Raw genomic sequence first — 14019 nt, 5'->3', positions numbered from 1 at the left:
CAGACACCTGGTCACCATTTTAGGGGTCTTTTTTGTAGTTTTTGTTGTTATTGCTACTATTTGGGTTCAATTTTGTTTTTTTCCTGCTAAAAAACTCTTATACATGGGAATTACACCCCATGATTTTTGGACTGGTTTCCCCTTGAGGGCAGTCTCTTTTTTTAGTTACTGTTGGTTAATACTTGGTAATCTCTGAGACAGGTTCTGCAGAGGTCGGTGCCTCCATGTATCATTATCTTTTGTATCTTTAATAGATTTAGTCTTAATTAGAAAAAAAAAACATTACATTTAAAAATAATAAAATAATACTTACATTAACAAATTAAAAAATGGTAAAATGTTTCACTTAACTTTACATTTAAAAATAATAAAACAATACTTACATTAACAAATTAAAAAATGGTAATAACAAAAAAATCAATGTAGCACATACTTACATAAAAAAAAAAAAATAGTATGAAGGAGTTGTTGTCGTGGTAACGTTACATTTAAAAATAATAAAATAATACTTACATTAACAAACTAAAAAGTAGTAATAAAAAAAATATGAAGGAGATGTTGTCATGTAACGTTACATTTAAAAATAATAAAATAATACTTACATTAACAAATTAAAAAATAGTAATAAAAAAATTAATGTCGGCCATAGATAAAATACTTCAATTTTCACCTTTATCTTGCATCGAACTTTATAATATGGAGTTGACAAATGCTATGTAACTAATTAAAAAATATTAATAACAAAAAAAATCAGTGTAGGCCATAATTAAAATACTTGAAGTTCATTTTTATTTTACATCAATCTTTATATAGTGAGATAAATTACTTTTTGATATGACTGAGATATGTAATTTCTTCCTTAATATGGAGTTGAAAAATGACATGTAAAAATAATATGGATACTACAAGAAGTGTAATTCATTTTAAAACAAAAATATATTAATAACAAAAACAAATATTTTACTATCACTTATAAATAATATAATTTTATGTTAACTTTATATAGAGAAAAAGAAAATAATTTAAGTTAAAAAATAACAAAAAAAGACTAATTTTGGTTTATTAGTCTTGTCATCGTGTGTTTAATGGATTCTGGAAGTTACAACAAGTTCTAAGCAGTGGCCGGAATTCTAGGCTTGAAAAGTGCCTTAAATTCCCCGGTCTTTGGCGCAAGTCTGCTAGAAATAGTCCCTGGACGTAGGCAAGTGGGCTTGTGGGAGCTTCCAGAGCTCTCTGGACATTGGCATGCCCATAAAATGGGAGCTTCTAGAGGTTTAATAGTTTAAAGACTCAGTGGGATCTAGGGTTGGTTAGCAGAATGGTTAAGATGGTTCTTAGGGGTCCTATTGTTGATTTTGAAGGTCTGTATGGTGTGTTTCCATCAGTTCCACTTCCTTAACGTGACTTAGGAGGTCCAATCATATCATAGTAACTTATTGTCACATGTTTACCCCAGTTGGCCAGATGCTTGTGTAGATGTGGGAGGAGGCTGTTACAAAAACCCTCCTAGACTATGATAGATTAGGCACCATCACTGAAGGTCCTAGGGGTCCTATTGTTGATTTTGAAGGTTTGTACGGTGTGTTTCCATCGGTTCCACTTCCTTAACGTGACTTAGGAGGCCCAATAATATCATAGTAACTTATTGTCACATGTTTACCCCGGTTGAACAGATGCTTGCGTAGATGTGGGAGGAGGGTGTTATAAAAACCCTCCTGGACTCTGATAGATTAGGCACCATCACTGACAATCTCAGAAAATTGGAGATAGAGGCCTCAACACTCTCCATCTTCTTGAGCCTTTTTAGCTCCCCAAAGTGTTCCTCCAGGTCTCTCCTCTCAAAACACTCCAACACCCTCCTAGTGAAATCCTCATAGGTTGTGACCCTTGCATACTCCATCTTGGTTAGCCCATGGAACCACTAGTCATGGGCTTCTCCCTCTAAATGCAACATGGAAATCTTAATTTCATGCCCCTTTGTCATCTAGTTGAGTTAGAAGTAAACATCTAACTTCTCAGCCCATGCTTTCGCTTAGGTCTTGGATGAACCATCAAAAGTTGGGAGGAACAATATCTCCATGGTGCGTTGCAAATTAGTACCTTGTGTGTAGCTTCCTTCGCCTTGCCATTTTCCCCTATTTTTACCCTTCAAATGTTAAAAGTCCCTGAAGGTAATGGTCTCTCTAAAGTCGGGCCCATAGGATTGATACTCCACAAAATAGTCCCCCATGGGCATCTCCTCTTGTCCTTGTGGCCTTCTAGCACCGGATGCTAGAAACATGGGGATAGTGGATGTAGGTGGTTCACTGATAATGAGTGGTGTTTTGGGGCCATGAACCCTATGGTGATGCGAAGTGCCGAGGCCCTCGCCAAATTGGAATTCGCCTTGAATCCATTTTCCCTTGTTGTTGCTGCAAGTTTGCTGCTTCAACTCCTTAATACCCTTAGACAAATCCTGAATGGCCTTGAGAAGGTGTTGGGGAAACTCCTCCTTCTTACTCCTTTTGTCTCCCTCATTATCTCCCATGTTTGGCCTTTCAACCTCTGGTTCAACTATCACTGGATTTGGGGTAATTTGTAATTGCCTCTCTCTGCTCTTGTACCTCTGCCTCCAGTAAGTCAGATTTTGTTGGTCTTTTGGTGTCATAGACCGATATTGCTCCCACAGATTGAGCCAAGGCTATGAGCTCTGATAGCACTGTAATATTCCTAATGGAAATGTACAATGATAAACAAAGAAAACATAACAAAAACACACATGAAATTACACATAGATCAAACACCATAAATTGAGCTAAAAACTGCATTGCTTTGAGCTGTTTTATTATAAAACCATGGGGTTACAATTTTTTGTATGGAAAGTGTGCACTTGGGTTTGCTCAAAGAAAAGCCCAAGTGATGAAGAGAAGTCCCCAAATGTTGGTGGTTGGTCTCTCTATGGCTCTGCACCGAACTCCCTAAGAAATTGAGTTGTTGGTTGCAAGAAATGGCTATTAGGGCCTCCTCTAGTGCCCAAGCAATTATGGGAAATTAACCCCATGCTCTCCTCCAATAATCCACAAAAGCCCATGAAGGAATTGAACAAATGTTGACCTCAGAATTTCAGACCAATTACCATAGCTCCTCCAATTGTTGGGTATTTTGACCCAACTGTAAATGTTGATGCTGAATGTCCCAAAAATGGCTGAAATCTCCTACAAAACTCCTTTGAAAACTCCTCCACAAATATCTGCCCTAGATTCCTCCTCCCCTTGAGTCCCACGTGTGGCACCAAAAAGAGTTGCGTAAGCCTTGTACAGTCATTGCTGAACCTCTTCCAAACACACACTACAATGCTCCTGGATCGATATGAAAATGATGGGAATTCCCTCCTAGGGCTGGCACTCGAAGTCCACTGAAGCAAGGGGTGAGATTCTCGCTTGAAAATCTCTTGTGCTCAATAGCACATGCAGACTTGGCCTCCATCTCAAGCGTGCTAGTCAAGGTGAATGCTCAAATGATCAAAGATGCCCAAAATGAGTGCCTCCTCCTCTTTTGTCATTGTGCCTCCCAATTTCCCATGTGGGGCCTAGCCATCGAACTCCCCAATGTTTCCCTCCAAGGAATGTGTATTTCCAAGGGGGGTCATATTTCTCCTTGAGTGGTCCCCACCATCCACCAACATTTTGATTTTCTTATTTTTCTCCTAAGTTGGGCCTTCCTTTAGCTCCAAAACTCAAGTGGGGTCCCAAAACCCGCTTTTCCTAAGTGTAAATGCAAAATATTGGCAAAATTGATATTTCTCCTTAGCAATATTGCTAAGTGGGAATACCACAGGGGTTTTTATCCTTTCCTAGAAACGTATGCCCTATTCATGCAATGAAGGTCTATCTCATGACGCGTTCTATAAGTGTGGGAGTGGCTGACGTTGGCCCCCTTTCACAAGGCTTCAGTGTTACAATAGGGGGTTTCAGTAGATGGTCCAAGAACAAGCCCTCACGATAAGAGTGCACAATGGCCTTCTGAGTTTAGGCAATCAAACGAAGAATCGAAGAGGCACAAGAATTCATACATAAAGGAGAAGATGGGAGAGTTGTTATAGTTCTTCGTGACAACATTGAGATCCATCATGTGGTTTAGATGGAAGATTCATGTCTTGTTGGTCGTGCTTGAGGTCAAAGGTTCAGTTTTAAAACCCTTTAGGAATGGTTAAAGAAGGAGTGGGAAGAACATATTAACCTTCTATTGTCAGTTCACTCACTGGCCAGAGGTTGGTTTTCCCCGACTTTCTCTTCATCTAAAGTTGTGGCATGGGTGCTTAAGAAGAATTGGAGTATAGAATCATCTCCAGTTTTAATTAAAAGGTGATCCCTTCTTTTCGACCTCAATAGAGAAAGAATGGACAAAACACCCATTTGGGTTCGATTGCCAGGGCTTCTAGTGTTGTTCTGGTCACAAGATGCTCTTTCAGCCATTGGAAACCATTTATGTGAGTTTTTGGAAATATATATGTCCTTTTAAAAACAAAGGAACTAAAGGTTGCTAGGGTTTTATTGAAATTGGATATTCGTGAAGGAATATATGGGGAAACAGAGATAAAGAATAAATGAATTAACTATATTCAATCTCTAAATTATTCTCGATCTTCCTTTCAAGTGTCAAAGATGCCGCAAACATGAACATAATGCAAATCAATGCATATTTCCCTTTTGGGGAAAGAGTGGGGAAGACCTTGAGTCTCCTTTAGAAAAGAGAGAATCCTCTACTAAGGGAAAAGAAGTGGAGCCTTTGAATTTAGTTCATAAGATAGGAATCAAATCACCTAGAAATGAACTCGGTGCAACATCACCTCCATTGCCTCATACCAAGATGAATTTGACTTCAAACGTGATTGTGATGACCACACTTGTGTAGGAAATGTTACTGATTACGAGAGTATTAGTGGCTTCACTTTCTACTCCAACGGGTACTCCTCTTTCCATTTCCCTTTCTAATATGGTTAGCAATTTTTCTATATTGGGGAAGGTTTGTAGGGAAATATTTGGTTGTGACTTCAGGGTTATTCCTATCATGGATGAAACCATTTCTAGTTGTATGTGTTGTCTCAAATATTGGAAGCTTCGAATCTCCCTCGATAGTATCTTCCTTTCAAGATCCATCTTATGAATCAGGTGACAATGAATCTAGATACAATTTCCATCCAAGGGCATCCTCTTTGACATCATTTGATATGCATGGAGGTTTGGGACTTAACCCTCCAAGTGTAAAAGGAGGGAAAGCAAGAGGTCAAAAATCAAATATGGCCTTGGGCTAAGACAAGGCCCAAGTGGACATGACTTCTAGGAAACAACTCTCAATTTATGTGGAACTTAGAGCAATGAAATGCCCTAAATGGGTTTCCCCATGATTATTCTCTCGCTTAATTGCATGTGTTTGGCCAGCCTGTCTAAACAATTGGCCCTTGGTAGGTTAGTAGAACTAAATCGGGCCATTGTTCTCCTCCATAAAAAAAATCTAAGAGAGGTGGATGAGGTTAAGAGTATTTTAGGGAGGATGTTCATTGGATGGGATTTTGTTTGTTTGGATGCTTGTGGAAGATTGAGTGGATTAGCAATAGACTGGAATCCATGCTATATATTGGCTCTCAGTACTTGGGGCATGGAGTCAGTTTTTGGTATGTAGTTTCGATTGGTTGAATTAAACAAGGATCTATTGATCCTTAATGTCTATGGCTCTCATCAGGATAAGTTGTTTCTTTGGGAGTCGAATGTTTGGAAGTCCTTTCTTTTAAGACTATTAAATAGTTGGGGGTGATCTAAATTTTTCAGTGGGAGTGGCGAAGAGTAGTACGAAGGGCACATGCTGATCCTAATACGACCTATTTCAATACACTGTTGATGGAGTATAATCTTATTGAAATTGAGTTAGTGAAACTTAAAACAACCTAGAGGAATAACATGATTGGTGAGGATCAGATAGCTAAGAGGTTAGATTTGTTTTTGCTAGAAGAGCACCTAGTCGATGAGATGCCTTTAATTAGACAATGGATTGGAGAAGAAGTAGGATTGGATCATTCCTGTATATATATGAAAATAAAAAATCAGGGATGGAAGCCTCCAAGTTCTTTTAAATTAAATGCATATTGGCTCAATGATAAAGAGTTTCATGGTTTGGTTCAAAACCATTGGAAACAATACAATCCCTAGTTAGGCAAGTCATTGGTGGCCCAATTTGTTGTGAATCTCAAATCTATAAAAGAGGCTACCATAAAATTGTATGTGTCCAAACGTTAAAATTTTTCTCAAGAACTTTGTGTAGTGGAAGATGAACTCAAATTTATTTCGAAGAATGATTCAGAGGGCTTCACCATAGTGGACTCGAAAAAAAGGTTGGTACGTCAGGAGGAAAGAAAAACAAGATTATTGGTTGATGTTGAAAATAGCAACAAGAAATGATAAAAATAGAATCGAGAATATTCCAATTTTAATTTGTCCTTGAATTAAAATTGTGAATTAAAATTCGAATTTAGTCTCACCAGCTGCTTGAAAAATAATTAATTAATTCATCTTGAGTTAATTAGTTGGAGAAATTCAAGCTAGAAGTCTTTGTGAAGTCATGCAACAATTATCCCTTAAATTAAGGAGATTATCCCTTAATTAAGGAGATAAGATTGAGTTATATTTGAGTTGTAATTATTTAGCTCAGTTTATTGAGTTAAGTCCAATTAAATTAGTTCCAAACTGTTTGAGGAACTAATTGTGAGTTCAGTCAGTTAATGCATGCATGCGTCCAACTAGTGTACTCCAGATAATTGAATATTCCCTCATCAGAAACTCATGCATGTCTATTCAGAGAAAGACCTAGTTGAGATAAATGTCAAGGACAGGTTACTATCAGTTGCATGAGTTTTCCTATAAAGGAAACTCACCCATGCAAAAGGAATAAGGTTCCTTGAGGATTGCGCAGTTCTGACAGGGTGTGAGATTAGTGTTCCACTTGGTTGAGAGTTTTCCACTTGGTAACAGGAGGATCACCCAGGAGAAACTGCGCAAGGAAATAGGAGCTTGGAGGGTAGAGAGGAAGTCTCGTGAGAAGCCAGGTTTGCCTGTGAGCATCTAGGAGGATTGTATTGAGAGCTAGCTAGCTGTGAGAGCTAAGGCTTTGTATAATTATGATGTATTTCCACCTTGTATGATAATACAAATAGTGGGGTTTCTAGCTGAGGCTTTCCCCTAAGTATTTTTTGTGTTTCATGTGCGTTGATTCTTCTTCTTCTGGTTATATTGCTTTATCGGGTTAATCTACAGTCAGATTTTCTATATGGTCTCAGAGCGATACTTGTAGAGAATTTGCAGAATTTCTACAATTGATATCAAGACCACCTGACGATTAAAAAGTCATGTGATTTGGCTAGAGGCTATAGATGAGAAAACTAAATTTTCCAAAATTATAACAAAGGGAAGAAGATGTGGAATACAATTTGGAAATCTATTAAAAGAACCTCTAAGGGAAAACATAGTTGAAGTAGTTTGATTGACTCTATTGTCCCCAAGGTTCACTGTTGAAGAGGATAATGCACATTTGAAGGAGGTCGTGACTATGGACGAGTTGAAGGAAGTCTTGGCAAGTATTCAGAAGGATAAGATTCTTGGTTCAGATGGATGGTCTATTGAGTTTTCTCTAGGGTTCTTCAAGGTAATTAGAGAAGATATCTTTAGAGTTGTTGAGGAATCAAGGATTAGAGGGTAAGTTTTGGCATCTTTTAACTCTGATTTTATAGATCTTATTCCTAGGTGGAAAATCCATCTTCGTTTGATGACTTTCAACCAATTTATCTATGATGCAACTACATCTACAAGGTTATTGCAAAAAACGTTGCACATAGGTGTAAGCCCATTCTATCCAAAGAAATTTCAAAGGAATAGTTTGCTTTCCTGGAAGGAAGACAGATTCATGAAGCTTTTGGAGTGGCCCAAGAAGGTTTGCATAGCCTAAAGCAACAACAATTGAAAAGTGAAATTGTGAAAATTGATCTTTCTAAAGCCTATGGTTGGGTAAGATGGCTTTACTTTAGGATCTTTCTTACTCATCTAGGCTTCAGGCTGGACTTTGTTAATTAGGTTATGAGTTGCATCTCCTCAGTCTCTTGTGTTGTCCTTATCAATGGGTTTGCATCTCCTTTCTTTCATGCTAAGAGAGGACTCACGCAAGGATTCCCTCTTCCCCCCCTACTTTTCCTTCTAGTGGTTGAAGGACTAAGTGAATCTTTGGGGGAGGTCAACAGAAGAGGGGATTTAAATGGAATCAGAGTTGATCCTACTCTCTTCATCACCCATCTTTAGCTTGTTTATGATATCCTTATCTTTTGTGATGGTTTGATAAGAGATGCTTTGACCATAAATGATGCTATCATCCTTTCTCGATCCACAACATGCATGATTATCAATCTTCATAAATATACTTTATCTCTTTTGAGTTTAGCAATGATGAGTTGTGGTTGCTACTAGACCTCTTTCCTTATGTTTGACCTCAATGGAGGATGGATTCAAATATATTGATTTTCAACTTAAGCAAAACTCTTATAAAACAACTCACTGGTATTGGCTAGCTAAGATTGAAACAATTGAAAGTGTAGAGTATGTCATCGTTATCTAGGGTTGGAAGGTTAGTTTTCATCAAATCAGTTTTGGAAGCCATTTTGGTTCACTGGATATCTCCTTCTTGGATCCCAAAGGGCAACTTGAGGAAAATGTGGAAATTGTGCTACAAATTTCTTTGGGCCAACACATTTGAGATATTTTCCTATCCATGGGTCAAATATGATAGAATCACTATTCCAAAGGCATGGGGAGGACGGGACTTAAAGAATTTGCCTCTTTTTTCATAAGTTGTGCCAACTAAAGTAGGGTGGCATTTGATCACTACTCAGAGCCTTTGGTTAACAATGGTTTATAGGAAAGACATCTACCCTTTATCAATTGAAGATTGGATTCGAAGCCCTTACAGGAACAATCATAATGCCTCCATCATCTAAAAATTTGTTATCACTTCCTTCCTGGTTATTGAATCTGGATTGGCATGGAAGGTTGGCAATGAATCTAGACTCAAAATAGGGACAAATCCCTAGTTTGAAAGCAATAACAATAATTATTCGTTGGTGGATCTGATTTTTTTTCTTATTGAAAGAGGTGTGTTTTATCTTAATCATATTGCAAGCCCCGTTCAAAACCCCCTATGGGCTCAGGAATGGTTATTGGGCAGATAGTTGGGCCTTCTGCAAGAGTTTTTAGACATATGGCATGGTTACATAAGGGCTTTGGGGGATGCACATATTCAATTCACTAAAAAAGAAGATGAATTTGTCTGGCCTCATTCACCAAATGGTGTTTACAGGCCAAAAATGGGATACCCTCATCTCATTGCTAAAAGAATTTTGAAGGCTCAGGTGGGATGGTGGGAAAGTTGTTATCACATCCTTCTCGGCTATTGAATCTGGATTGGCATGGAAGGTTGCCAATGGATCTAGACTCAAAAATAGGGATGGATCCTTGGTTTGAAAGTGATAACAATCATCAGTCGATGGATCCGAGCTTTTTCTTCATGAAAGAAATATTTTTACTCTTAATCAAATTGCAAACCCTATTCAAAACCCCTTGTGGGCTCAAGAATGGTTATCGGGCAGATAATTAGGCCTTCCATACGAGTTTTTAGACATCTAGTGCGGTTACATAAGGGCTCTGGGGGATGCACATATTCAATTGACTGAAGAAGAAGATGAATTTGTCTGGTCTCATTCACCAAAAGGTGTTCACATGTCAAAAATGGGATACTCTCATCTCATTGTTGATAGAATTTTGAAGGCTTAGGTGGGATGGTGGAAACCATTGTGGAAATTTAAGTGTTCTGCAAAATCTAGACTATTTATGTGGCGTGCCCTTGAAAATAATGCCCCAAATTGGGATAATCTACGAAAGAGGAAAAATGAAAGACCTAGTTGGCACAACCCATGCAAATTAGAGTAGGAATCTATTAATCATCTAGTGATCTCATGCTCCTACACTTAGAATATTTGGCAATTAATCTCATCCATGTTAGGACCAGATTATCATTGGGAAGGAGGGGACATTTTAGAAATCTGGTATCAATGGTGTTCCATGAGAGCTTGCCTCTACTCATATGTTGAGGAATATGGGTAGCAAGGGACAAAGCTATTTTTAATCACCAATATGTGCCCCGTGAGATAACAACAACTCAATCTCTTGCCATATTAGAACTGTTACCTAAATCCAAGTTGCCTCATAAAACTAGAACTATTATGGAAGCTCAAATAGACAAATCCAAAACTTGAACCTTTTTTTATGGTGCATCACAGGGAGAATCAAGAATCTGTGAAGGAGTCGTAATTTGTTTTTAGATGAAACTCATTTTTTCCAAATCAAAATGGGTTTAGGTGAAGGTACAGACAATTATGCAGAAATTATGTCTCTAAAACTGTGGTTATGTTTCACTATTGAAAAAGATGTTCCTTTGCTTCAAGTGTTTGGGGACTCGCGTTATACACTAGGTTAATGGCTCTTGTCGATGTCACAATCAATGGATCTTACCCGTTGTAGAAGAGATTGTTTGTCTAAAACTAACATTGGATTCTTTCTTTGCTTGTCATGTCTACAGGGAACTCAATGTCATGGCAGACTCCCTCTCTAAGGAGGACATACAGATGGTTAGTGGGACTTGGATGATCAGAGAGACATAAAATGACATATTTTTTGAGTACTACCACAAGCCTTTTATCGAAAGGGATCAAATGGACTAGGTCCATTACTATTTGACCATAGTTACATTATATAAGCCTTCATATGTTGATAGACTTTATATTTATATTTATATGACCTCTTTTATATATGCACTAATATGACACTCAACCATAAACAACAATACTTATTTTGTGTTTTTGATGATCGATCGGGCAATTCGGTTATTAGATACATGAGATCCACATATACTTGAATACATGTTGAACATGTATAAACGTAATGTATTTTCTATCGTAGGGAAAAAAAGCATGTTGAACATGTATAAACATAATGCATTTTCTATCACATGGAAAAAAATCTTAATGAGAAAAAAATTAAATACTAAAATTTATATAATTATAAATATTATTATCAAAAGAAACTTTTTAAAAATTAAGAAATTTCATTATATCATAATTGAGTTGTCACACAAATGGTGGGGACAACCATCACTGATTACTATTAATAAATAATTAAATACTAAAATTTATATAGTTATAAACATTTATGAAAAATAACTTTTTAAAAATAAGAAATTTTATCATATCCCTACTATTAGCACATGGAGCCCGACTCATTGTTGTCATTTAAAGAAAATTATGATACTTGTGCTTATCAGATTGGTGATTTGCAAGTAGGCAAACTTTCACTCTTACTATTTACCTCCAGGCTTACGCAGTGAACCTATTTCTATGTCCCAAATTAATTAACTTTTAACCAAACAAAAATAATTTTAAAACATACTCCGCCCCATCAAAATATATTAAATTTAATAATATAAATTAATTAAAAAAAACCTAAAGGCCGATTCAAATCAAGTTAGCATCCCAAAAACATTTGGATCGGATCTACAATATGTCAGGAAGATAAGCAGAGATTTGGATTTACAATATGTCAGGAAGATAACCAGAGATTTGGATTGACAGTAAAACTATTAAAAATACATTTGGATTTATACTGTCAGGAGCATACCCAGAAATTTGGCCTGAGTAATAGCATTAAAAATACATTTGACAGGATTTACTATATATGTCAGGGGGATGCCCAAAAATTTGGACTAACAGTAAAACAATTAAAAATACACCTGGATTTACAGTATATCAACAGAATACCCAGGAATTTCGACTGAGAATATATCAGGAAGACACCCAGAAAATATGCCTTTTGAGTACATCTGAAACAAGCTCTCGATAGTTGGCCAGCAGTCTTTATTGAGGTTTGACAGACTCTGGTGATACAGAGAGAGGCTTCCGGGCGTCTGTCAATCAACTCTGTGGAACAGAATCACCTGCACACTTCATGTCACAATTGGCTTTCAATGAGCGATGGCGCGGGCATTTCTTAGCGCTCGGCCGCAGCACAAGCATACGGGAAATGTTGAAAGCCCATCGAAAGAACCGCCTGAATCGATGTTTCTTCAGCTTCTTGCTTTCAGACTTGGAATTCACATTTTCAAGAATGGATTTAGGCGGAAAGGTGGGATTTGCAGGGATTTCCTGCTGGCCATCATGGTTGCTGCTGGTAATTTGTTCTGTGCCCGCCGGAGGAGGAGTCGTCAGGCCTTTATCCAGCTGATAAAAGAAGGAAACAACCTCATACGAATCATACAGGGGACTCCCGCAATCCCAGACATTAGGGTTATCATTCCCTGCGAGACAGGCGCCCGAATCAATACTTGGGGACGGTCTGGGGGAGGTCCTGGGATCGAATCTCGGGGCTGCTTTTCTTGTGGCCCGTGGATTCTTTCTGTCTGTCGGCCGCTGCATTTTGTTTTCCTCCCCAGTATAATATTTCCCAAGATCTGGGTCTGCAGAAGTTCCTCGGATCGAATCTCGGGGCTGGTCTCCTTGCGACCGGTGGATCCTTGCAAAAAAATAAAATCTCCACAGATTTTATGCGGGACCTTGGCAGCACTAGTCGATGGTTAAGGAATAATTGTCGCTTATAACGTCGGCGTTCAAGGTTTACCTGCCCAGTGCCCACGGTCCAGGCGATACAGTAGAGGTTTCCAAAAAGTGTACGTGCCAATAAAATCGCATGGAAGACTGTGGAAGCCATTTTCGATGTATACTGGTTGAGTACGTAAATAGGTGGTTGTTTGTTACTGGCTGAGTAATAGTTGGTTTACAAGGTAGATCACGTTATACATATACTTTTTTTTTTTTTTGGGGAGTACGCTAAGATTGGTATTTTGAAGGCTGTATACTAACGTTTTTGGGGATATTTTCTTTTTAAAGATTATTTCGAATTTGATAATCTCAACTCTAAGTTTAAAGCGTAAAATTTACACTATTTTTTAAATTTAAAAACATATTTTAATTTTAATGAAGAAAATTAAAATAGAAAATAGTTAAGCTATATCATTTTAAAATCATCATCATGATATGGTTTTTTCAATTCAACTAGGAGAAAATAACATATTTCATTAATATTAAAATTTAAAATTATTTTTTGATAGGTAAGTACTCACTAGGAATTTGAACCAATGAACTCATTCACCATCAATCCAAAGCCACTATCAATCCATTTGGTATATTTTATATGAGGAATATATTTATACAATCAATATTTGTCGTGTTATTTATAGGAATTAAATATCGTTGGGGAGTTTTTCAGTTTTTCTTTCCAGCGACTACTATTTTTTAAATATATATTAATATATACAATATTAAGTACTAAAAGCTAATTATATTTTTTAAAAGTAGAGTTTAAATGGTTGAATCTATAGAATTTGAGTGTCCCAAAGGTTTTTTGAGATGTTGAATTCATTTATGCATTCAAAAAAATTATTTCATCTATGAATTAGACTTCTCTCTCTATTTTAATATTTATTTAAGTCTAGAAATTTTGACCAATTTTAAGAGTATGTAGGTTTACACAGATCATCAAAGTAACAAGAATGTTTTTGTTTTGTTGTTATTGTTGTTTTTTTTGTGTAAATGGGAGGATTATGTCCAACTTTTTGGGTGGACAATCCACCCGGACCAAATTAAGTCATATGATTAAAAAAGCCTGAGGGTATATGTGAACCTTAGATTCCAAAGAGCGTTTAGAATTAGAGTACATAGGTGAAAGGTTAAACCAAAAGATCTAGAAATAGGGAGTAATTATAGTGAAGAATTAATGACAAATTAATAAACCCAAAGAGGGTAGTCTTTAAGTGAGACTTTTTGGAAAGTTTTCCAGTTTATTTTCTGATATAATTTGTCTAGAATCTAGCACGGATTCATTGAAATCATAAGTTTGA

General features: G+C 37.0%; 1 protein-coding gene across 1 annotated transcript; it reads right to left on the bottom strand.

The window, feature by feature from the left end:
• Window positions 1-11664: 11664 nt before the first annotated feature.
• LOC149179874 (uncharacterized) lies at window positions 11665-12805 on the bottom strand. Its single transcript, XM_089418068.1, has one exon. It carries the CDS (start codon window positions 12536-12538, stop codon window positions 12038-12040), a length of 501 nt encoding a protein of 166 aa, XP_089274194.1. The 5' UTR covers window positions 12539-12805; the 3' UTR covers window positions 11665-12037.
• Window positions 12806-14019: the final 1214 nt, after the last annotated feature.

This window comes from Pinus tabuliformis, chromosome 3_2 (assembly GCF_031772625.1).
Source record: "Pinus tabuliformis cultivar Carrire ecotype Pingquan chromosome 3_2, CPIR1, whole genome shotgun sequence".
In the NCBI taxonomy this organism is placed as follows: Eukaryota; Viridiplantae; Streptophyta; class Pinopsida; order Pinales; family Pinaceae; genus Pinus; species Pinus tabuliformis.
This window is presented reverse-complemented; position numbering and strand designations above follow the sequence as displayed.